Here is a 25,621-nt window from a genome sequence, read left to right as displayed (position 1 = left end):
AACGAAAACTTTTCCATTAAGATTCAGCTACTTTCTCATAACTTATGAGTGTACATTTTTTAATGAATAACATTAAGAAAAAAGTGTGGTCCAATCTTGAACCACTGAATATTATACATAATACTGTTCCAGCTTGTTAATGTCAGTGTCTCTGTCCATTGATCGGTTCCAAAAGCCCAGTATCTGCTTTGTATACCAAAAGCATTGCAAGTGTCCGGACTGCTTCTTCAGATCCTCAGTAACACACTTTCAAGTAACAAAAAATTATTTTTATAATGTCTATGAAAATTGATGAATGGAAAAAAGAAAAAAAAAGAAAAGAAGAAAAAGAAAACAAACAAACAAAAAAAACCCAAACAAACAAAACATGTATATTCAAACCTTTCAAAAGTGATGAAATAATAAGTTCAGCAGCTCCACCTTGTTCCCTAGGTTGTAATGCCTCCAAATCCTGGCCAAATTGCACTGCAAATCCTGGTCCAATCTTTCTCCCTGCAAGCTGTTTTCCCATAGCTTCCTGCTGAAAATACTAAGATTTACCAGACAGAATGTTTATCTCTGTATCCAGATGATAATATAGACAGAAGATAAATTGGGTAAACAACAGCTGCAACTTCACTTACAACATAATCTATCATAAATATAAATATCTAAGCATAATATCTACCTCCACATAACATTGAGTTTGTTCTCTCTCTGGAAAACAAGGAGACCATGGCCTGCTTTCACTCTCTGCTCTTACCTCCCATCCACAATAACTGCTGTTCTGATGCACACTTCATTGTAATACCATCTGTACTAGCTACTGATTTTTCATCAAATGTGTATTAAAAATTCAAACAAGCAAATAAACCCAGAAATATAATAAAAATACACTGAACAGAGATAATGCAGAATACTTCTATGTTGACTGGGTCTGTCAGGATTTCCCCATGAACTCTGAAAAGCCATCACAAATGCAACATAATGTCAAAATGCTGTGTCTAAATACAAGTTATGGAATGCTAGAATGACTTCAAGCCCTGTTTTAAATATATAATAAATAATATATAATAAAAAAAGCAGCTAATTTACGGTTCTTGTTGTTTTGGGCCAGATGTAAATTCCTCTACCTTTCTTCCTATTTTTTCCCATCTTCTTTCTAAATATGGCTGCTTGGTATTATTCCCTGTTTTTCCTTCCAAGCATACTAGATACTTCCACTGTAGTGAATATTTTGGAAAATTTACATCATATTGTTAGGGAGTGTAACACAAAGATAATCCAGTTTTGCACAGACTGTCCTCTATGTAGGCAGGATGTTCCAAAAGTATTGCTTCCTATTTATTTTGATGGAACAACAACTGATACAAAGAGCATAACAACATTGCATGATAGTGCAAACTTTCAGCTACAAAACATTGTTTTTCAACAGTCACCATCAATAGCTATGCATTTTCACCACCAATCCATAAGAGTCTGCAAGCCACACTTAGAAAAATCTGAACCAGGGAAGGTGATCTACAGTCACTATGGCATTGCTGAAACATTTCACCCACTGCTTCACTGTGTTCACATTCACCGTTTGGTCTCCATGAATGTTCATCAAGCATTGAGCAATGGATGCCACTTTTTCCGCATGGACAAATTCAATGACACACCTTTGGTTCATACACGTTTTCATGTCAGAAGCCATATTGTCAGACTACTCCTCTGCTGCCATCTGTCACACAGCAACAAAACGTAATGGAATTTTAGTGGGAAGGTTTAGCCTCTTCTGCTGTACCAGCAACATCTGCCTTTGACATTGTGGTCCAACATACTAAAATAGTAGACATTACTTTCAGAGCAGCCGATGTACATATATCTGTGTTCCTACAATATGCATATAAAACAACTAAGAAAAATTCATAATTGAGACGTTAAGTCAAAATCAGATTACTAGTTGCTTTTCCTTTTTAATTCAATTTGATCCAAAGTTCCAATTTGACATATAAAGCTCTATTTTTTAGGTCTCGGCAACATAAAAGAGCAATTTGTGGTCTGCCACAGTCAGAATCTTTTTAAGATATAATGAAAACCCAGCTTTTCTCTTAGAGAATTTCCAGGAATGTAGACTCACAGATTGCTTATTTGGAGAAAAACTCAAGTTTCTTCACTATGTTCCAAATGTGTAGAAATCTAGTTTTCACATTTCTTGGGTGATTCCCATTAAAGGCAAGAAACGACAGTTTCAGATACAGCAGCATTTAACCATAAAACTGTTCAATCACTTTACATGCCTATACCAATGCAGAAAAAAATCAATGCCAATTTCAACTTTAATCTTATACTTATTTTGCATATTCAATGCAAAAAAAAAAAAAAAAAAAAAAAAGCTTTCATGTTATTAATTTTTTCCACTCTATATGTCCTGGTTATAACTGTGGCAGAGAGTCAGGAAAAGTTTACTACCGCAGTCACTAATAAGAAATTACATTTAGACATAAGGAAGAAATTCTTTAACAGGAGTGTAGTGAAGCAACTAGAACAGACTGCTCAATGAATTTGTCAGTGTCCCATACCCAGAACTGTCCAAGGTCAAGGTGGATGTAATTTTGAGTAACCTGACCTACTGAAAGTTGTCTCTACCTAGGGGGGAAAGTTGGAACTAGATGATATTAAAGGCCTTCCCAAACCAGCCAGTCTACAATTCTATGACTTCTCACTTTTATTACTTCAAGCTGAAAAAAAAACAGCCTTTCAAAAAGCTGCATCAGAGACAATCAATATCAATGATGTATTTTTGTACTGCTGGAAAATACTCAACTTTGTCTCAAGGTCTCATTTTTTTATGACAACTTTTGCTCTAATGGAACTTGAACCTGTAAGCCTATTTCCCAATTTATTGTTATGCCAAGATCCATCCAAAAATGTTACTATGCACTGCTATGTCCGTAAAAATGACTTCAAGGGCTGATCTCAGCTTGACCTAGAGTAGCAGTAGGAGATGAAAAAAAAATAAATATCACAGCCACTCTTAAAAGCTGCAGAGCTTTAAGGAGAATCAGATTAGTTTATACAGTCCACATTTGTGGCACTAGTAGCTATATCTAAGCATCACCACAATGCTCTCCCACTCTACTTTTTATGAAGGACAGGGGTAAGTGCATACAGACTGCTCACCAATTAGCCCTCAAGGGAAAAAAAAGGACTCAGCTAATGGAGATTTATATAATTTATTGCCTACTGGTAGCAGAGTAGAATAGTGAGCAGTAAAAACAAACTAAAACCAACTTATTCTTTCATTCATCCTCTTCTACCACCTGCCAGTGACCAGCACTGAGAAGCAGGGAATGAGGGCTTCATTTCACCCACACCTCCATGGCCACTCTCTGCTCCTGCTCAACACGCGGTTCCTCCCACGGATATTGTTCTTCCCCGACTGATCCCACATGGGCTACCCAAATGCTGCAGCTTTCCCAGCACTGCTTCAATACAGCTCTGCACTGTGGGGCACATCCTTCAGGAGCTGCTCCAGCACTGTTCCCACAGGCAACAGCAACCCCAACCCTTCCAGCCCATCACAGGGCCTCTCCTGGGCTGCAGGAAGCTTCTGCTCTGCACATGGGGCATCTCCCACCCTCCTCCTCCACTGACTTTGGTGGCAACAGGAATGTTTCTCTTATATTTCTCTCCTGTCTCTTAGCTGCTTTTGTACAACAGTTGTTCTTAAATCTGCTCTCCCAAAGGCACAACAAGTGTCACACATGACCATATATAGCTAAACCTGCTAGGGTTGGAGGTGGCTGAAATAGCCAATGAGAGCAATATGGAGATGATGCTATTGCTAAGATAAATGACAACAGTGCAGAAATGAAATTGCTAAAAGTTGCAGAATAACAGTAAGGGACAGCCTACACACAGCCCTTCCAGAGATGCTTTGAAGAGTGAGAACTTGGGGAACAATACTCCTCCCATTTTAAAGAAAGATCATGACTGCCTGAGGAATGCGAGTAACCATAAGTCTATGGGTCCTGATGAGATGCATCCCAGAGTGTTGATGGAGCTGGCTGAAGTAGTTGTCACCAAGCCACTCTTGATGATATCTGAAAAGCCATGACAGTCATGCTAAGTTCCTGATGACTAGAAATAAGCCAGTATCACACCCATTTTTAAGAAGGCTTGAAAGGATGTTCCAGGGAGCTACTGATCTGTCAGCTGTACCTTTCTTCCAGGGAAGATCATGGAACAGATCCTCCTGGAAGCTCTTCTAAGGCACATGGAAGAGACAGAAATGATTTGGAACAACCAGCGTGGCTTCATTATGGGCAGGTCCTGCCTGACCAATGTTGTTGCTTTTTATAATGGCATAATTGTGGCAGTGAGGCCTTTGACACTGTCCCCCATAAGATCCTTCTCTTCAAATTGGGAGTATATTGATTTGATGGGTGGACTGACTGATGTATGAATGTGTGTAGTTGACATGCTCGAAGGACAGGATTCCATCCATAGAGATGCCTCAACAGACTCCAACTGTGGGCCTAGGAGAACATCATGGTTCAACAATGCCAAGTGCAACGTCTTGCACTTAAGTCATGGCAATCCTCAACACCAGTACAAGCTGTGGAATGAAAGAAGGAAGAAGCACAGCCCTGCTCGTAGAGGTGTGTCACAGAAAAGATCCAAGGGACGGGGAACACCTCCCCTGAGAGGACATGCACAGAGAGTTGAGAACATTCAGCTTGGAGAAAGCTTGTATCTGAAGAGAGGTTGCACAGAGTAGTGGTGGAAATCCCATCCTTAGAGACATTCAAGGTCAGGGTGGACCAAGCAACCCAATCTAGCGATAGTTGTCCCTGTTGATGCAGAGTTGTTGGACTGGATGAGCTTTGAAGGTCCCTTCCAACACAAAAGTTTCTATGAGTTTTGATAAAATAGTGTCACTTTGCTGTATCTGCAGAAAACTAGACAATTTAAAAAAAAAAAAATACTTAAAATGAATTATAAATAGGCCTATCATAAACGCTGCCATTTCACCTAATATTTATACAAGTACTATTAGATTTACTTATCTCTCACTTATCTATTACTACTCACAATAATCTTTTTTATTTTATTTTATTTTTTTTAAGAAGAATTAAAAAAGAAGAAAGAAACATTCCCTGCTCACTTGACTTTCTCAAAGGGCAGAGAGGATACCTAGACCAGAACATCTCCATTTGTAAGAAGTATCTCCTACACATTTGCCCATTTTGCTGACAACACAACTAGAATAGCTACGAGTTACAGATTTTGTCCTCTCACTCAACATGTATTAACTGCATAAAAATAGAAGGAACAGACCTCCATGTGGCTCATCCATTCCTATTCCTTACAGTAGTTAGCTTTCACTGTACACAATTCTTGGGAAATTTGAGACAAGGAAAGAATGTGCAATTAACAGACAATAGCTTAAGGTTATCTCTACTCCACAGCACCAATTGCCTGTACCACATACGACAAGACTGCTATAGTACCAAAAAAGATAAGATTTATATATCCTAACAAACGTGTTATATGCTGATGAAAAGCATAAAATTGACATAATGGTTCTTCAGGGCTATAAACGTGTTTTCTTTCGCAGCTTAATTGACAATGACTAGATTGACCTTTTCTCTATAATTGTAACTACAGTAGAGCAATTAGACAAATCACCACCTCTGTCGTTTCTCACAGATATTAAATAAAACACAAAAGGATGGGATTCTCAATCACCTCTTTATGCTGATGTAACTGCAGAACAGCATTTTGCACTTCCACTCATGAGTGAACGTTGGAATAAAAAAATTCTCTTAAATCATACACTATAATCAAAAGTGGCAAATATGTAAGAAATAATCTGCATCAACCAATCTGCTGAAAATCCCGTTACTACATTCTAAATAAGCATTCACGCCCTCCACTATTAGCATACCAAAGTATTTTTTCCTAACAATTCATGCTTTTCACTTACTCTTTGGCTCACTGAAACTTAGAGGCCCTCTTTTGCAAGTATTGCTTTACACAGACACAGCCTAAACCACTGTGCATTGCCAGAAGAATTAAAGATTCTTAGCAGCTAGATTTAACAATGGATAATTCAGTATTAGAACTTTCTCCTTGTTTCTCGTTACCCATTCCTATCCTCTGCAGGTACATACCATGTGGTGAAAGATAAGAAAACATTAATATATATTTTTATCTCATTGCTGTGTCATTACTTGAAATACACGTGACTGTTAATGGGAAATTTTTAACTTGAAGAATTCAGCCAGGTCACTTGTCTTTACTATATCAAGGTTAGATTTTAACATATTGTAATCTGAGATCTGATGTTCTTCCAAAGTAACTGTAAAATTACCCACTTATGTTCACTGCAGCCTTTTTAGATGCAACTGAACACTATATTTTAATTTGCATACAGATGCATCTTTATATAAGCACACATCTTACACAAAAGAAAGTTATTTCATATAAGTGTCTATTCAGCACCTCTATTTTTGAGGGATTTGCTAAAAGACATTGAAAAGCAATTGGCAATATATAAAGGAAGGGATTTGTTTATAAGGCATCACTTTAGTATACAACTAGCATTTGCAGGCTTGAAAGGAAGAATTTTACTTTCCTCTCCAATGCTTTGTTTCATCCTTTGAATACTCAACGCATGCACATAAAATTACATTTTAAAGAGAAGTGTGATAAAATCATTTTCCTAAATTATATTAAATGCAGTGACCTATTCCAACTATAGTCTCATTTTTGAATCCTTGTCTTTGGAAAGAGGGACAGCAAAAGTAGGCAATGGGAACATCTGGGAAAATGATTCACTGAAAATCATTATCTAAATCACCTGTAAAATTATAACACCTACATTTTTTTCATCCATTCTCCTTCAGTAGCATGCAGGGTCACAGTTTCTGATCCAGCAGTAAGAAATTCAATGACATATATAAGCACATCATCCTCCCTTCTCATCCCTCACAAGCTATGGAATATGGCTGGAGTGACTGTCTTGCCAGCGTGAAGACTGGACTGAAGACTATAAAACGTCACAGAAATAGGACACATAGGCTTGACTCAAAATACGAACAATGAAAAAGTCTAAAAACTAGTAAACAATGGCAACAAGAAATGAATGGTAACATCCAGACAAATGTGAAAAGGTGCTTGTTGGCTTGTGAACTCAATTTTAAAAGGACAATTAAGTGAAACCTATAAGTGAAGCCTGGAACAGTTGTGAAAGAACACAATCTGAAGAAAACAAGTACTAAAGAGTAAAAATCGCTCAAATATTAATAGAGATAGTATCTGATTATGTCACTTTCATCCACAACGTTCATAGCCATTGAAGGGTATCCAAGAAGCCTTAAGCCCATTCCCTGTTCTTTTCATGGATCACAGCTCCTTCTGTTCAAAGCAACACATCAGTCCTCAAGCAGTTCCCAGACATGGAAGCACTGTTATGCTCCTCTGGTCCAGCCAAATAGCTCAGATTACACATTGTGATCTCAAGGTACATTCATAACATAAATCAAACATTCACACACATGGTTTAATTCCTGCTATAACTCAGATGTTACAACATCTAAAGCAGAATTATTATTTCTTTAACAGGAAATAAAAGCCCATTGCTCGGTTACATTTTCACAGAATCATAGATTGGTCTGAGCTGGAAGGAACCCTTAAAGATCATAGGATAGTTTAGGTTGAAAGAGAAATTTAAGATCATCAAGTCCATCCATCTGCCTAGCACTACCAAGCACTGCTGAACCATACCCAAAGTGTCACATCCACATTCACATGTCTCTTGAACATCTTTAAGGTTGGAGACTTCACCACTTTCCAAGGCAGCCTGTTTAATTGCCTATCCAGTTTTTCTATAAATAAATTCTTCCTAAAATGAAATGAAAACCCCGGGATTCAAGGGTCTCATTCACTTCTGTACCTTCAGTTCCTCAAGTGGTCTCAAACCTGATCTTCATTTATAATGGGAGGGAATTCACTTCCCCAATCCCTGCCTTGAGATTCAGGGACCTCAAAGATGTAAGAATGATTACCAGCAAAAAATAATGCAAAAGAATTGAATGATGCCTTATAACCATATTAATAATCTCTGTTCCAATAAAGATAGATAGATAGATAGATAGATAGATAGATAGATAGATAGATAGATAGATAGATAGATAGATAGATAGATATAGATAGATAGATGATAGATGATAGATAGATAGATAGATAGATAGATAGATAGATAGATAGATAGATAGATAGATGATAGATAGATAGATGATAGATANATGATAGATAGATAGATGATAGATAGAGATGATAGATAGATAGATAGATAGATAGATAGATAGATAGATAGATAGATAGATAGATAGATAGATGGATGGATGGAAGGCCTATACAATATGATAACTATGCAAATGGAAATTCAGGTCAAATTTTAAAATCTTCTGATATCATTACTTGTCTCAAGAATCAAATCCTAATTGAAGCCAATAAAATGTGAATAAATAATTACTAACATTTTACTAAAACTGCAAGTTAAAGACTGGAGACTAGGACAAGATCTAGAGAAGGAAAAAATAAGCATGTTTTAATTTCTATCCTGGCCATTTGCCCTTTGGCAGCCATTAGAAAATTGCTTCAGGGAATTTTTGACCAAGTCTACCCTTCACTAACTGCCTTCTGTGATACAAAATTATCAAAGACTGCATATTACAAAAATAATAATAATAATATATATTTTAAAAATCTATGTGAAAATAGTACATCCCTTCCATTTCAAAGGGATTTATATGTTATTTTCTATGATGATATGATAGAGTTTTATACATTCATTAGATTGAGGTGTTTAGATACCCAACTTATTTCATTAAACCTAGAGGTATCCAGATTCATAAGTACCTTAAAATATCACCTGGGTACACATGACATCCTTTTATAGATTTTATTCAGAAAATATTCAACAATATTGACTGTCACAATCTCAGAGATATGCATGCACTTTGTAGGAAAGTGATGCAGCAGAAAAATATACTGTAGGCAAAACAAAAAACGTGCTATTGAAAATTTTCTGAAATGCAAATCCTCAGTAATAAATGACTTACTAAAACTACAAGTTGGATGATCTGAAGTTAAAGAAGGAACATTTAAAGGCAGGAGTCTTTATTTGGAACAACTGCTTGGGAAAGTAGAATATTACTAGAAAATGTAGATTTATCTGCATTTTTATTTCAATTCTTTTATTCTGAATTGTGAATACTGAACTTTTAGAAACCATTATTTTGTTTGGGATATCTACAGGTTACAAAAATAAAATGGTGTTTACGGTTCAACTTTGAACTGAAATAACCTGAAATTTCCATGCTTTTATTGCTATTACCAAAAATCATGAACATCCTTTACAGTCGGTTCAAAGTTACAACACACAGTGGTAATTCTGCCCTTATTGCCATCAACAGTGAAGCCAGAAACAGGCAGGAAAATAGCCCATAACGAGAGTGCTAAGCACACAATGTTGTACAGAATGTATTTCCTTTCATGGGTTCCCCCAGGGAGGTCTAAAATAATTCTAAATTCTTGCCACAGTCTCCCAGGACAGGAGACAACTAATGGATGAGAGCTTGTGTGCACACTTTTTATTTTTCCCCTGCTGAAAAGATAAAAGGATGGCACAAACTTTCTAAGTCAATATCTAATTGATATGTCTGAAAGCAAAAGTGGAACTGCAGTTTGAAATACAGATTAGGGAAACACTTTTCTTGAAAGACTAAGTGATCAATCGTATTTTTGTACTATTAGCTGAAAGTACAAGTTTAACTTCTTTGAACCTTGTTAGAACCCAGAAATCAAACCTGCATGTGTTTATTCCAGGAGATTATAAGTGACAACAGGTCACTCTATTTACATAAACTATTTTTAGCAAATTGAGTCACAACTCTGCAAACACATGTTCTAGTTTCAGCTGGGATGGAGTTAATTTTCTTTCTAGTACCAGCTCTGTGATTTGGATTTACAATCAAAACAGAGGCTGTAACACACTGATGTTTTAGATGTTGTGGAACACCGCCAGCAGAGAGCTCTGAGCTTCTCTTATTCTTGTACTGTTCTGACACTGAGGAGGATACAACCAAGACAGCTGACCCAAACTGTCTAAAGGGATGGCTCATGCTGTAACTCCCACAACTGGGGGAGTTGGCTGCAGCTGCTCAGGGACTGGACGGCCATAAATCAAAGGGTGGAGAGTAAACACACTGTGCATTAATTGTTTTGTTTATTATTTTTTTTTTTGCTATTAATTTTTTATTATTATTATTTTTTCCTTCTCCTTACATGTGTTTTTATAAATTTATTATCAAGGTTTCCTTATGCAGCAGATGATCTTTAAGGCCCCTACGAAATCTATGATTCCATGATTATCTCAGTCTTTTCATTTGATTCTTTTTCCCATAACATTATGGAGGGAGGGAGTGTGAAAGTGAAGATTTTTAATAATATAGCATTCGACTTGAGTTATTCACCAAACTGCTTCATGTTCAAAGTTTTCTTGTAGCTTTTAAAATGCAGCAGTAACAAAGCATCCAGCCATTATCAAATACTTGACAAAGGTGTTTTCTTAATGTAGCCTACGTATATCAAAATTCAAAGTATTATGAAATAAACCAGAACCACTGTATACAAATGTGTAAGAAAAGAAACCGAAAGACATGCAAAGACAATTAACAATAGGGCTATAAAATTCTGAAGGTAAGACCTTCTGGTTTAAGTGCTTTATTCACAGTAGGAAAGTACTTACAACATGTAAAGACTGCAGGAATATCTGAACGTTGTCTGAAAGGCCCTGCTCAGTAATATTTTATTCACTATTCCATTTAGCAAGCTTATTGTCATGCCCTGTAGACTGACATGTAGACTGACATTCAGCATGGAATAGCAACTTCTACAACAAAGACATATCTAGACCTCCCAAGTAAAATTTTCCTGAAGAGATTTTGCCAAGAAAATATAACAGTGCATTCTACCCTGGATTATACAAACAGGTATCCTAGTGACAGTAACCAAAATCATGTAAAACCGAGTTTGCCAAGTCCAAGGTCAAAAAACATACGCTAACTTGCCAAAAATAAGTCTGAATGAATGCATTTTATACCATTTTACCCACAGTATAATTGAGAAATATAGCAGGTCTTTTGTCTCCTTTTAGAACTCTGTCAAAATCAAACAATATTTTTCCTATCAAAGCATGTAACATTTAAAAACATATATTTTATCACGTCATACTTGACTTTAATGGACTGAAATAAACTGTGCTGCTTTGGTAGCACTGAAAAGCATTTTCAAGGAGCTGAAAAGCCCTTAAAATTGTTTAGCTAGTTGTAATTTGTAGCAAGAAAGAACCAGAGAAGAACAGAATAATCAACAGATACTCCACTGTACACATCCATCAGCCTGAGATTCTGTTTTATAAACAGAATTCCCATTTGTTTAATAAAATCAGCTGTTCACTCTGTTCTGCACTGGGCAACGTCCATAAGTTGCCTTTTATTCATTGTTTTTGTTTTTTGAACAGTGATGCATTTTAGATGCTGCATCCAGCCTCAGGTTTCAGTACCCAGGGTTTAGTCTAACTTGAAGGGGAACAGATCATGGGTTATGGCGTTGTCACTGAAAAAATCTCTGCTTCTGTCTGAGGCATTACTCCTGAAGCAAACATGCTGTAGAGCCTGAGATTTAGTGACTTAACTACATATAACTCTTACCTATATTTTATCTAAACTGAAGCAGGATCTGCTTTTGGGAAACATGCCTACTCATAACTGAGTTTTGCCTTATGTCACACAGGAACAAAACTTGTACAATGCATCCACCTACTAGAAAAGGATCAGAACTAAAAATATTCTGGCAAAAAAACTAATTTATTTCAAAACAAAAGTGCATATAAGAAATACCTTTTTTCCCTATTCTAACTGGTAGCTATTTTTAAACTCCTGATTTAGGAAGCATTCATTCCTTCATTATTTTCAGTAAACTTACACAAATGCAAAGGATGTTATTTACCTACTTAAAAAACAGTGTGCAGTGTTCAAACATTTTTTGTCATAAGTACATTGTATTAGATATATAAAAACATGAGTTAACATAGCATGTGATGTTCAAAGTTTCCTTTGTCATAAGCACATTATATTAATGCACAACAATAACAACAAAGAATCAAAAGGGTTAACTTTAAAATATATACATGCTGAAAGAAAATTAACTAAAGAGAAGTAAAATGGGGAAAGAAAATGGAAAATATATCAGAAACTGTCCTGAAACATTAAATTCACTGACCTCAGATAACCAAGTGTAAAGTCTGTTTTAACAAAAAAGAATTTGTGCGTGATGTCAGATGTGTTAAGCACTGCTTCTAGTTCTCCTAACTTCTATAGAATGTTTATTTAAAAGTATACTTGTTCATTTTATAGGAATGTAAGTATTCTGTAATGACTTGTAAATTGTATTTGTGAATAGTGTTGTCCCAAAAGTGAACAGAAGAAAAGTTCATTTATTTTACTCTTGCTGTGTAAGACCATTGCAAAACAGAGACAATTTGAACAGCTTCCTGAGTTGTTTAATTGTTTACTGTAGCTTTCACTCCTCTGAAAGAAGCTAAGGCTGCATGGTTTTTCCAGAATATATTTCTCTCTTTATTAGGAGAACTTCTCCTTTACTCTAGAGATCCATATGCTTCATCACAGATCTCAAAAAATAGCCTATACTAATAACAGCCTACCAGGTCTTGGTAAATCCAAGTTGCTATAACAATGTCTCAAGAGAGAACATGATCTCTTTCCACAATGGAAACAGAAGAATATTGTAAGGAACTAAAAAGATTGTGTAAAGTGAAGGCATCTGTGTAGAACTAAACACACGGAAATACAAGAAGTTTTCATCAGAAATACTGAGTGATTGTGTCAGTGCCAGCAACTACCTTTAAAAATGCTTAAACTCACTGAGAAAACAATGAATATTTGAAAATCAAACAACAGAGTGTGAACTATTTTTATTTTAACCATATCTCATTAGAGAAGAAAATTTGTAGCAAAGCTGCTTTTTCAACAGTGTTTTAAATGATTTATATTACCTATCTTCTTTTGGTTAAAGAAAATAAAAAATAAAAAAGAAAGAAAAAAAGAAACCCACCAGCAACAAAAAACAATTAACTTAAATACTTTAGATGGTATGGAAGTAAGGCTTGCAATATCCTGCTCTAGTTAGACTCTAGAATACAGCCTGGATTAACTGGAACCCAGCAAATCTGTTCTACTTCAAAACTTCTGGCCCTGCTCTTAACTCTCCCACTAAATAACATTGGTTCGCATCAGTCCATTAAGAGATGTTGATTAGTTAAGTTACTTACCTTAGCCATATTAGTTGAAATCAAAAGCAGATGAAAAGAGAAGAAATATGACAAAGGAGGAAATAGTTGGTACAAGGAAAATAAGTATAAAAACAGAAACCAATTTTTCTGACCTTTCACTGTACTGAATACTCATAATGATATCTTATACTCAGCAATAGTCTTCATTAGGTTATACTTGACTAGAATACCTTCCGGAATCAGGACAAATCTTGAAAAGTCATGAGCCAGCAGAAAAGAGTAAACTCACCTATTCTACCCTCAGCATTCTTAACTGAACAAACAAAACAGTATCTAACAGCAAGTGCTAGTACATGAATCACAAAACTGCTGAGTTCAGAAGCTCTCAGACCCCTACTGCTCACCTGTTCAACATTCCTGTTCCAGCAGGGCGCCCCAAACAGGGTGCCCAGAGCCACATGCAGGCAGCTTTTGAAGATCCCCAAAGAGGAGACCCCACAACATCTCTGGGCATCCTATGCTGGTGCTACAATACTGGCACAGCACAGAACAGCTTCCTGATACTCAGAGGGAAACTCCTGTGCTCTAGTATGCACCCAATGCCTCTTGACCTGGCCCTGGGCATTACTAAACAGAGCCTGGCTCCACCGTCTTGTGTGTGTTCCCTTCATTTATTTGTATGCATTGCTAAGATCCTATGTGAGCTTTTCCAGGCTGAACAGTCCCAGCTGTCTCAGCCTTTCCTTATTGGAGGGATACTTCAGTTCCTTATCATCACTGGATCTTCACAGGACTCTCAGCAGTGCATCCACATCTCCCCTTGTACTGGATAGCTCAGAACAGGATACAGCAATCTTTGTGTGGCCTTAAGCCAGAAAATGGTCTACTGATTGTAAAAAATGGTTGCCAGTAAAAAATTCAAGCTTAACAATTTAATAGTGAGCTATGTGTTTCCTGTCTTTTCTTTGTGCATTAAAACTGAAATTTTCTGCTCCTCCCTTGTACAAGATTAGATGTACAAATTGGCTGAGTCCCATCTCCCTTCAGCACACAGACGTGCATACAACAATTTCTCTCTCACTCCACACGATAAAAATCTAGATGCATAGACCGAGGGAAGTCTGAGATCTCTTTAGTGTATTTCTGATAGAGAAAACCAGATCACTAATCACAGGCTATGCAGAGAAACCAGTCAGACTCCAATACAGACATAAGTTACTCAATTGTTCACTGTCTACACTCGATATGCATTACCCTGATCACCACTTTCAGGTTATGCTACCACTTACTTTCCTCATTACATTATTACTTCCTACACTAGAACCAGCCATTCATTCATTCATCAGCTCAAGTTCAATTTCATCATCATCATCTTCCTCTTGAAGCTCACTACAACTTTTCAAAAGTACTTTAATTTCTCATCTCCAAAAGTGTAAGCCCTTCACAATTCATCACTTATTAATTAATCTTGAGCTAAAAAACAAAGATATCATCTATAACTACATCTAAAATCACAGAATAATCAGTATAAATCAGCATCAATCAGCCTTCTTTGACTATAATGAACGAAAAAGGGGTGATCAGGATCGAAGGTAATTAGCATATAGCATCTGACTCATTGCCTGTTTATATCTGGCATGCTCCTACCAATAGCATGGATTTTATGTTCATCTATAAAAATCACAAATTTTAAAAATATTTTAATTTTGAGCTTACATCCCATGCAATAAAAAGGACTCCAAAGCAAATTTTAGAAGATGGTTATGCACCTGTAAAAAAATACTTTTAATGTATATGCTGATAGACTCTGAACAACACAGTCACTATAGTAAATTAGGGCAGCTATCCTCTTTCTCTCTTTCTCTTTCTTTTTTTTCCTCCAAGTACTGTAAAGTATAAGTTGTATCTTCAGAGTGCAACAACAATTGTAATAAGGACTACATCTGCTCTTCTGAGCACCAGTAAATTGCACTTTTTATTTTGTTATACTATTTCAAATTATACCATCACAAATATTTTGTCCACAGAAAATGATGTAAAATTGATATGTATACATATCCTCTGTGTGTGTATTCAGTTTTCATGATGCACTAAGGACTCAGTTTTACAGCACACTGTCATTTCCATGCCTTCATGGAATATTGCACTTTCTTAATTTCTGTAAGCTATGTCATATAGAAAACGGTTGAGCCACATTTGTGTCAAGTCTGCCATTTCTAATTACTGGCAACCAAGTTTAAGCAGTTTCTCCTTTGGCTTAACACATGTATACCTATCTTCCAAAAATTCTTTTATGCCACAATTCATAAAATTGTTTAGGCTGATGTTAAGTCCCCTGCACTAGATTAATAACTAATTACAGGAGATATTTATCATCTCAAGTTTCCTGCATGAGAATTGTCAGACTTAATCACCTTCCTCATATTTTCACTATTTACAGAAATAGTGCTTCATTTATCATACACTTCAGCAGTGTGACAACATTAGACTATTTTCTCCACTTTTGATGTAATTTAAGAATCATAAAACAGTGGAAAATCTTGACAATATATTGGAAATTTTATTATTTTTGGTAACATTCATTTCCACCTCACAGTGATTCTTAAAAAGCTATTTATTCTAAAACAAGTCAATGCAGAAGTAGAACTGGCAGGCTAAAATACACAGTTAAGCTTAATTAAGAAAAACACATTCTGATTTTTATCACTGATTAATTTTTGCAGACAGTGTGAAAATGATTCATTTCATATCCGTAAAAAGTCTTTTATTTGACAGCAATGCCAAAGGAACTGTTTCAGAAGTAGTTTTAAAGTGGGTTCTGGGCATTTAACTAGAAGCTGAGAGGAGTCAGTACTCTCTCAGATCTTGCAGACAGTTGCTGAGATGCTCCTCCAGGTTTGTTTTTTTTCAAGCCACTTGCAGACTGGGTTGCAAAGTAACTCAACACTTGAAGCAAGGTTATACAGAACAGCACAAATGTGTGGCCAGTGCTAACTCTAGGGGACATTTCATGCTGCATTACTGAGCATAGGAAGATGCCATTCTCACAAGGTATTGCATAACGAGTCCCAAGTTTACCATTGGAAATACTGCAGCAACAATATTACCCCAATATTATGATGAAACAGAATATCTTCAGCAAAATCAGCTTCAAAACCTGGCAACCAGTTGTGCAATGAAAATCGCTGTACTGGGTGTGGGTGAACCAGTGCTGTCAGGAGGCTGTTGGGATTCTCTGTTATGAAAAGTGGGATGCGAAGGGTACAAACAGCAGTACGAACCACCAAGGAGCACTGGTGGTAGGAAGGAGGTGGGAATGCTCCTTAGCACTAAAGCAAGCAGATATCCACACCACAGCCTGCAGAGGAGCTCCACTGGGTGCGTGGTACTCGTAAAATAAATGCAGCCCACATTTCTGTGGGAAAGAGGAAAAGAGGAACACAACGAAAAGGAGGACAAGCGCTGCTTCTAACATCCTTATTACTTAACCCCAAGCACTGCTCAGTGTGGCAGAGGATTAAGGAGAAGAGGAGTAAAACAGAGCCAAAGAAAGAAGCAGGGAAGTTGATAATCTTTTTTGTTTTGTTCCTTAATACCTGAATCTATTTTAATAGGCAACAAATTATACTTCTAAATCAAGGTTGCTTTTCCCTCAATAGGCCACCTCCATTCCTTTATTTCAGCCCACAAGCTTTCTCATTTCTTTTTCATTCCCATTTTTTCCCCTCTATTTTCCCTCCAGTCTTGCTGAGGAGGAAGAGTGAAAGAACAGCTGCGTAGTTGCTTGGCTGTTAGACAACTGTATCTGCCACATCAGTGAAACAGCAATTATTTATGGCAGGATGATATAGTAGACAGACCTGATCACACAATATTGTTCTTAGTTTTTCAAACATTTAAGTTAATCATTTAAATCAGGTATTATGTCAGTATTGAAAAACTCTGAAAAGTAAATGCTCTTGGACATAATTCAAGTGAAAGTTATTGTAAAATACTTAAAATGAGGTGATAACAGAAGACAGAGACTAAGAGCAAGTCATTGGCTAAATAACCTGAAAGAAGCAGCAGAAAAAGCAATATAGGAACCAAAAGATAACTTCTGCTTAGATGTGTGTACATATTCCTGGTGAACATTTTAGTTGTTCTCTTACTGATTTGTCACCTGATACCACAATAAATACCTTTTACTTAACCATTCTAGTAATGAAAAATATTGATCTTAGCATTGGAATATCACTGTATCTATTTAAAATTAAAAAATAAATAAATACAATAAGTCTGTGAATAGGTTTTTTTTGTTTTTTGGGGGGTTTATTTTCGGTTGTTTCTTTGTGTTAAAGCTGTTTCAACATTATTCGGTTTAATTGGAACGCACTCCACTTTCATCAGATTATACACATACAGAAAATGAGGGAATATGGGCAATCGATATTTCTTCTGCTTTTCCTATCTGTTAGAACAAGGTTTTAAAAGGATCCCATCAAATATATTACTGATTAAAAAGTGCTAATATAGCCCAGCATTTTTACTGGCTCAATGCACCAAAATAGTTCTTCTCCAAATGCGATTCTCTTTAGGTGTTTTCCCCTTCATTTGTTTAAACAAAATGCTTGGTCACTGTAAATGCAATAATAACATACAGCAGATCTTTGACTTCTTAAGCTACTGGTTTCATAACAATGTACCAAAGCATTAGGATCAATGACAGGACTTTGGGATGGGCCTCAGGCTGGAGAAGGGCAGCAGAGGCAATGCATCATGAATGGACATGCTATGATTCAACTTTGATGAATTATGATAAATATCATATAATACAAAAGTACAGCTTCTCTTCTGGAAGGCTTCTCTATACACCAAGACCAGGTTATGCAAAAATACAGAAATAAGTACCTGTGCTCCTGGAGCAGGTCTCCAGTCAGACAGACCAAGCTGCTGGATACTAACATGAAGCATTAGCATTTGTCATCACCACAGATTAAAACACACATTTTTGCTCGTGGGGAAAAAAACCAAAAACAAACAAAACAACCAATCTAGCAAAATGGTTTCCTACATGTGTAGTTTTAATGTATTTTTAATTAATATAATTTCCATATCAAACATGAAAACATGAAGAGCATTACATTTTCAGGAAGAAAAGATTACTTTAACATTTTTTGCCCTGGAAAATAAGTCCAGCATTCACTAAACTCAGATTTTATTGAAAACATATGGTAAGAACTGACCTATTTTTTTTGATGTTCAACTCTGCTAATGCTACTGTAATGGTGGAGTATCCACATATGGCAGCAACTTTGGGACAAACCTTAGCACGTGATCACCTGCTCAGTGCATCTTCAGCACTGTGTCCTCTATCCACCACACATCTAGATCAGACGAAATACTCCCAAGGCTTTTCATGCCTTCATCAATTCACATTAACTCACATAGGCAGTCATCACAAAATTTCTAAACTCTCCTCTAGCACATGGAAGACCATATTAATAATTTACTCTGGTAAGCAGCAGTGTGGAAAACCCCATATGCTCTCTGCCAACAAATGCAATGCTCAGTTCTAAGCAAAATGAGTCTGTTTTAGTGATCCAACTGAAGAATGCTCATGTTTCCCAACTCTGCAGCTGCACACTTTCACTGTCAGGTTACATCCTAGCTTCCAATCATTTACTATGTTTCTCCTGAATTTTTTCTGTATCTTGACTTCCTGACTAGTAAACTTGTCAAAGGTCTGCATTTCCACGTTCATCCACTTCAGACTCCAAGAAGAAATCTCACCACCAGGCCTTAACCAGCAAAAGGAGACTATTCCTTTGTGCCATTTACTCTCATCTACAGTGCTATTTCACAGAAGTACCACAAGACAACAGCATTTTTTAAGAGCACTGGTATTAGAAGATCAAAATCAAGCTACTCATCTGTTCTCAAAGCTCAGAAAGGTGATATGGTAAAAATCACATACCTCTGCAAAACCATGCAATATGTTATGTCATGCTTTGCTGAATCTCCTTGGGGCTTTATTTCTAGATGCCATTTGAATTGATACTGCTTTATCCATTCAAATTTGCAAGAACAATTGCAATGACCATTAAGAAAACTTGAAAGTAATAAGTTTATTTAAAATCAATCCTCAGAGGAATCGTTAAGTTTGTAGATCTCAGTTTTACTCCTCTGCAATAAAAATACTTAAAGACAAATCTTTTGCATACTAAAAGGATTTATGGGTTTGGGTTTGAAAGTAGAAATAAGAATATTTCTATGATGTATAATTAACATATAAAATATATAAGATATACTTCAATATATTTGGTATATAAAACTTCTGAGGCAGCTATATACCTGCAAGAGTAATCGCTATGTTAGATTAATTGAACTTTCTAAGATCTTTTTTAACTCTCAGCTTTTAAGACACTGCTTTACAAGTCATTATAGGAGACTTATTTTCTTTAACTTTTAAAATGAATGTCAAGACTACTTCAACTGAACACATTTTTTGTTTTAAGAAAGAAGAAACTATTTTTTTACTGCCCTATAAATGCCTCGCAGACATACACTTTTAAAAACAAAAATATCTTCAGTCAGAACATAGGAATAATAGTTCTTGCTAATTCCCACAGAACCAAAATTTTGTGCTTGCCATGCAGAGGTCTTGCACTCTTGAAAGTTTTGCTTCCTTTCAGTTACTTAACAAGAATTGTAATGGTAACAGAATCTGACATAACACTGTGTCATCTGTAAGAGAATGCAATAAATATTCTGGGGCCACTGCTTTGTTTGTGGAAAGAATCTTTATGGAATTCTGGAAGCAATAAAGAAAACTAAAGTGAAGTTTTAAAATCAGAGATTTACTTCAGTTGTAAAATCTACTACTATTCTACTACATGAGAACTTTCTGGTTTTATTTCAGTTAGGGTTCTGCACAAAGGAATGAATGAGTTTTCTTTGGCTATAAAGAAAATAAACAAAGACCCAAATGCTTTTTTTTTATTTAAAAAGCCAATCATTTTCTCTTATACTACAGAGAATTAAAGTGTCTTAGTAAGTTTGTAAACAAAAAAACAGTTCAATAGAAGACAATAAGCTGGGTTGATAATGTTTTAAGGGAAAAAAGGAGGAAAACTAATTGCATTCACTTTTTTAGTGTCACGAGTCTGGTATATCTGAGACTGGTAATAGCTTCTATGTGCTGGATACAGTAATCAAAAAGTCTTCTCAACGATATAAAAATGCAGAATATCCTCTGACATCCTTTCTGACTAGGAGCTATGACCTGCTATCAAATAAAAAACAAAACAGCAAACAAGTTCATCATGCCTTAGATCATTAGCAAACTAACTGAGCTTAAGAAAACTTAGATTTTTAACTGGTAAACACCTTAACATTTCTTTGCTTTTCTGAACGTTCACCCATGTCTTTAAAGTGAGTACACTAATAATACTCTGCTGAATGTGCCTCCATATTGATTAAAGGCTATTGGCCGTATCACATTCCTTCCATACTGTTTTCAGTATCTTTTAATTCAGCAGTTGTAGACAGTGGGGGAAATGACTTAACACAGATTAGTGTTTGGAACCAACTGTAAAATGGGAAAAAATCTTAAACTACTGAACAACTATCTCTCAATAAAATTTAATGAAAGTTTACATTATTTTCTCTGTTCACTTCTAGCTGGAAGATAATTTGAACAACTAAATTAAATCTGTAGCCATCTCTTATTTACTATTTAAGTTTTGAAAAAGTACTGACCTGTCTGATAAGAAGCAAAGCTGAAACAGCTACATAGACAGCTACAGAATATCTGTCAGTGATGGAAGCCACTTCTTTTTCTTATTCAATTTCTTAACTCTACTTGGCATGAAGTTTTAGAGTTATATGCATACAGGTAAAAGATGCACTTTGTACTCTAGTTCAATAATAATCTTCTTATCAGTTTAAAAAACCACTTAAGTGCTTTCAAGACCAAATTAAGAGTCTCCTTACCCCTACCCCCAACAACACCTAAACAAACAACCCAGAGCACAGCCTAATAAGCAAAGTAGTAAAAATTCAGTGGTACTTCATATTCAGCACATTTCTATATTACTATAGAACATCATACTTTTATCAAAGTTTAAGCTTATTTTCAGTTGAGTACATTCCTGAAGAGTTGAAAGAGAGCATGTTTGAAAAAGTCCATATGGAAGAAAAAGTCATTCTAAGCATTCTTTCCTTTTCTCCTTAATGTGGTGCATACTGGTCAAAAGGAAAAGACTGTTAATATCCCAGTTATCCTTTCAGTCTCATTCTGCTTTATTTGCCAAAAAGTAAGGATTTTATGCTTTCTAAACAAACATAAATTTGATTACTTAACGCTCAAGCAATTTATTTTTCCAGAAATATGCTTCATTTTTCCTATATGTTCAAATCGGTTTAAATGTTCTCCACTTACAGAAAGATTCACAGTAAATGTACTTTTCAGTTACACATGTTAAAGAGAACATTCTCATGTAGTCTACAGCAAACAACCAATTAGGGATGCCATCCAATTACAAGCAAACTCTCCATAACAAGAACACATAAGAGCACTAGAAGGCATGTTTAGATTATTTACTCACACCAAATAAGAACAACTGAAAAAACAGTTTGATTTTACACATCTCCTCCAACCCCCAAGACATGAAGAAGTATTCTCTACTTCTTATGATACAAGCTGATTTTGCTTTATACCAGTATTAGATGCCCTAATGAAGTTACCTGTCATTAATGATCCAGTTCAGACACAGATTGAGGGAATTAAGGTTTTTGCATCTCTTTACTATTTCCATCACTGTTTCATTATCCAGTTCTGTAATATGACGTAGATCCAGGCTGGAAAGATTTCTTAGCTGTTGAGACAGATATGACAAGAATAAGTAGAACATTCATATAAAAAACTTATTCACATAAATAAAAGTTATAAAAACTTTTGTAAGTTTTTTTAATAATGTGTTTGCACAAACTAGTCAAGAAAAATGAAATTAATGCATTTTCCACGATAATAATAATAATAATAATAGTAATAAAAAAAAAATCAGGGATATTTATCTAATATAACTTAAGCATCTGAAAACTACACTCACATTTGCAATTCAGACAAGCTTTCAGTCACTCTTGTGACATCAAGAATCTACTGTTCATGGTCCAGTCCACATAGTGAAAGGTCTCAGCCTCCCTCCTAACTTTCTGTACTGCATGTAGGACACCAAGGTGGCATACCAACTCATTTAATTAAAGAAAGAAAGGGCAGTAAAGAAAGGCAGGACAGCACATTTGCACTCAAATACATAACTGTGTGATATTAAAGACTCAACTGTCCAGGGTTTTCAAACTGTAAATCTCACACACTCTGTGAAAAATAAAACATGTATACGTTAGTCTTACCTGTACAGTCATCAGTAATAGCATTGATACTTCAATTAAAAAAAAAAAAAAAAAAAGATCAGAGTTGCAGAACAAGATGATCTATTATTTATGTACCAATTAACCTGATTTGTTCCTATCATAATCACTATAATGTCCTTCAAAAGCAGACAGGATCTTCTTACTGCTTTTGTGAGCTATGGATTCACTGAAGGAAATTTATAACGATTTTTGCAGCATCCTCAAACAATAGATCAGTTTAATCATAATAACCTCCAAGTGGTGTTTGCTTTATAAGCTGTCTGAAATAATCTCTGTTATACTCTGGAAAAAATAATTGCATTAGGTAATACTGACACTTAATTAAATTTACCTTCACTGTAAGAGAGAGAAAATAATCCTATTCAGTGATTTAGGTCACTAAGGATTTGATTAAGTAAAGGCATACAACTGAGATCACATAACTGGTCCACTTCAGTAGTTAATTATGAAGTCAATATATTAAAAGAAAGGAAAAAAAAAAAAAAAAAAAAAAAAAAAAAAAGTAGGTAGTCTTCCACAGAAACTGGTATTTTCACAGTTAGTCCCAAAAGTTTTTAACACTTTCTGATCTAAAATTTGAGGATAAACCACATATTGCTTCCCACGATTGTGCTGAGCAAGCATAAAATTATGGAGCTTGACCTCAGAGAGACAATTGCAGGTCATTTCTAGAGGAAACAGGAGTAAAATATTCCTAGTGTTAAAAGGTAGTGCTGAGCTGCTTGTTGCAGTCCCACTGCACTTCGGTTTCTTACTTGCTGGTTAGAGAGAAAGGCATATGACTAATACATTGCTCGTAAAGTGGACAGATATTTTAGGCTCTGCACTCCATGCATAATTCTAAATGTCCTGTGAGAGAAGTATCTTCTGATTACATCTTCTATGCATCCCTCACAAGCAAACTCACATTTTTCTCCCTAAGTTATGACAAGGAGAAGCACAGAGCAACTTGAAATATCCTCACCTTCACTATGTTAGACAATTCTGTTTTTGCACTGTGTTGTCAATAATTTGTTCAATGCCTATGACATGTTTGAATCCCTGCATGAACTTGAAATACAAATTAATGACTCCTATCTCAAATATGCTTCCTGAAATGTAGAAATCACTCTATTATTTTTATTTTGCAAATAAACAGCATGGACTAAATCCGAAAAATCATTACACATGTGTTTTATGTATCAGTAGCAATGTGTAAAAGATTTCTCCACTTTGGGCAAAGAATCTATAAATATCAACACACAGTTGAGATAGAACAGCTTGTTTCTGTTCCCCTGTAATGATTCTGCATAAAATACTGCTGCTGACTATCCCAACTCACAGAAAGTCAAGAGTTATGCAACATGCATATGATTGCAGCAGGACAACTTTACTAAATTCTGGTTTATAAGACTCTTGCAGTGATTAAAATTTCAGTATGTTACCATGATTCATATCTGTCTCTATGCTTATCTTGCTTTAAATTATTTACTGCTTTATTCTCTATTTATAAAACAGGGAAATGAGGCACAAATACAGTGATTATCATTATATTTGCAGATTTTTATGGAAATGCTACCTTGAACTCTCACATCTAAAACTATTTCAATATAAAACAACTTCTCTGAAGCTGACAATGAGGATAGTTGGGACATTTGATTCTTGAATACATAAATCCTAAGATGAATAAAGCATGGTTTTGATCAACATTTTTTCACAGAAAAGGACATTCTGTTACTTGACTACACAGTGTTAGGGCAACAGAATTAATTTAAGTTTTCCTTCACACCCTCCACCCCCAATTCAAAATGGATTTTCTTCATATATAATTTTATCACAAAATTTTAGGGCCATTCTTTCACATACGTTTTTTACACTTTTCTCCAACTCTTAATTCTATAGCTCTGTGAAGAACACTTTTCATGAACAGAATCTAAGCTCAACTCTAGCAAGCAAAATGCTTTGTATTTAATTTGACAATAAAATCCACAGTGCAGATAGCAGATAGAGGGCTTAAAGATATGAAGTGAAAAATAAAATGAAGAATTAAGGGTGAAGAGGAAAAGTTAAACAAAGTTTGTTTGCTACATACATACACAGATGTTCTATGTTCCTAAAATTTTGACTCAGTACTCTGCTAAAATTGTATGAAATAGTGTAACAGTATTCAGATTTTAGGAGGAGTCTGATTAGAGATTAGGAGGGAACAGGATGTTGCTCCTCCCCTCGGTTTCAGAAATTGTCAGGCAATTGACAGCCCAGTACATAACGGATTTGTGAGGAGACTGACTGTGAAAACTTATAGAAAAGAAACTGCACTGCAAAGAACAAATGCAACAGAAAATCTTGTATCACAAAATGGCTTGAGGCAAACGAAATTTGAAAACCAGGGTTTCAGATGTTTGAAAAATACATTAAATTTTTAAAATTAGCATTATTTTAAAGAAATTTTCACTTTTGAGCATTAAATATTTTAAGTTATAATGGCACTTCTCTTGAATACTTGTTTGTTGCTTAATTTAAATTAAATTTTATGGAAGTTCATACATTTAAATATTCAGAGATTTTCATAGCATTTCTGTACAGTAATGCCACCAAGTTCATTATATTTCCATCAGTGGAACTAAAATATGTGGAATGCAAATCAGGAAACATTTGAAAACTACTGGGGCCAGGGAAGGAGAATAAGACATAGAATTCTTGAATTGAATCTGTGAATACTTAGGGTCTATTTCATATGCTCTGGGTAGCAAAAACTGGATTGCAGTTTGTTTTTCAGTGTAAACGCATATACTTCTGTAAGTATTTGGCTGTTTTTGTAAGGAACTACAAATAAAACGAGTCTGAACTTTTTTTCCCCACACCCATAATTCCACTGCA

General features: G+C 35.5%; 1 protein-coding gene across 2 annotated transcripts in view; it reads right to left on the bottom strand.

Annotated features, from left to right (window-relative positions):
• FBXL17 (F-box and leucine rich repeat protein 17) overlaps window positions 1-25,621 on the bottom strand; it is a 274,061-nt gene that overhangs the window by 162,314 nt on the left and 86,126 nt on the right. For both annotated transcript variants that reach the window (XM_015849457.1, XM_032441230.1), the window contains exon 6: window positions 22,076-22,206. In XM_015849457.1, coding sequence (XP_015704943.1) covers window positions 22,076-22,206 — 131 coding nt within the window. The remainder of the gene's footprint in view (window positions 1-22,075; window positions 22,207-25,621) is intronic.

The sequence above is a fragment of the Coturnix japonica genome, chromosome Z (assembly GCF_001577835.2).
Source record: "Coturnix japonica isolate 7356 chromosome Z, Coturnix japonica 2.1, whole genome shotgun sequence".
NCBI lineage: Eukaryota > Metazoa > Chordata > Aves > Galliformes > Phasianidae > Coturnix > Coturnix japonica.
The sequence above is the reverse complement of the archived record's forward strand: the minus strand, read 5'-3'. Positions and strand labels throughout refer to the sequence as shown.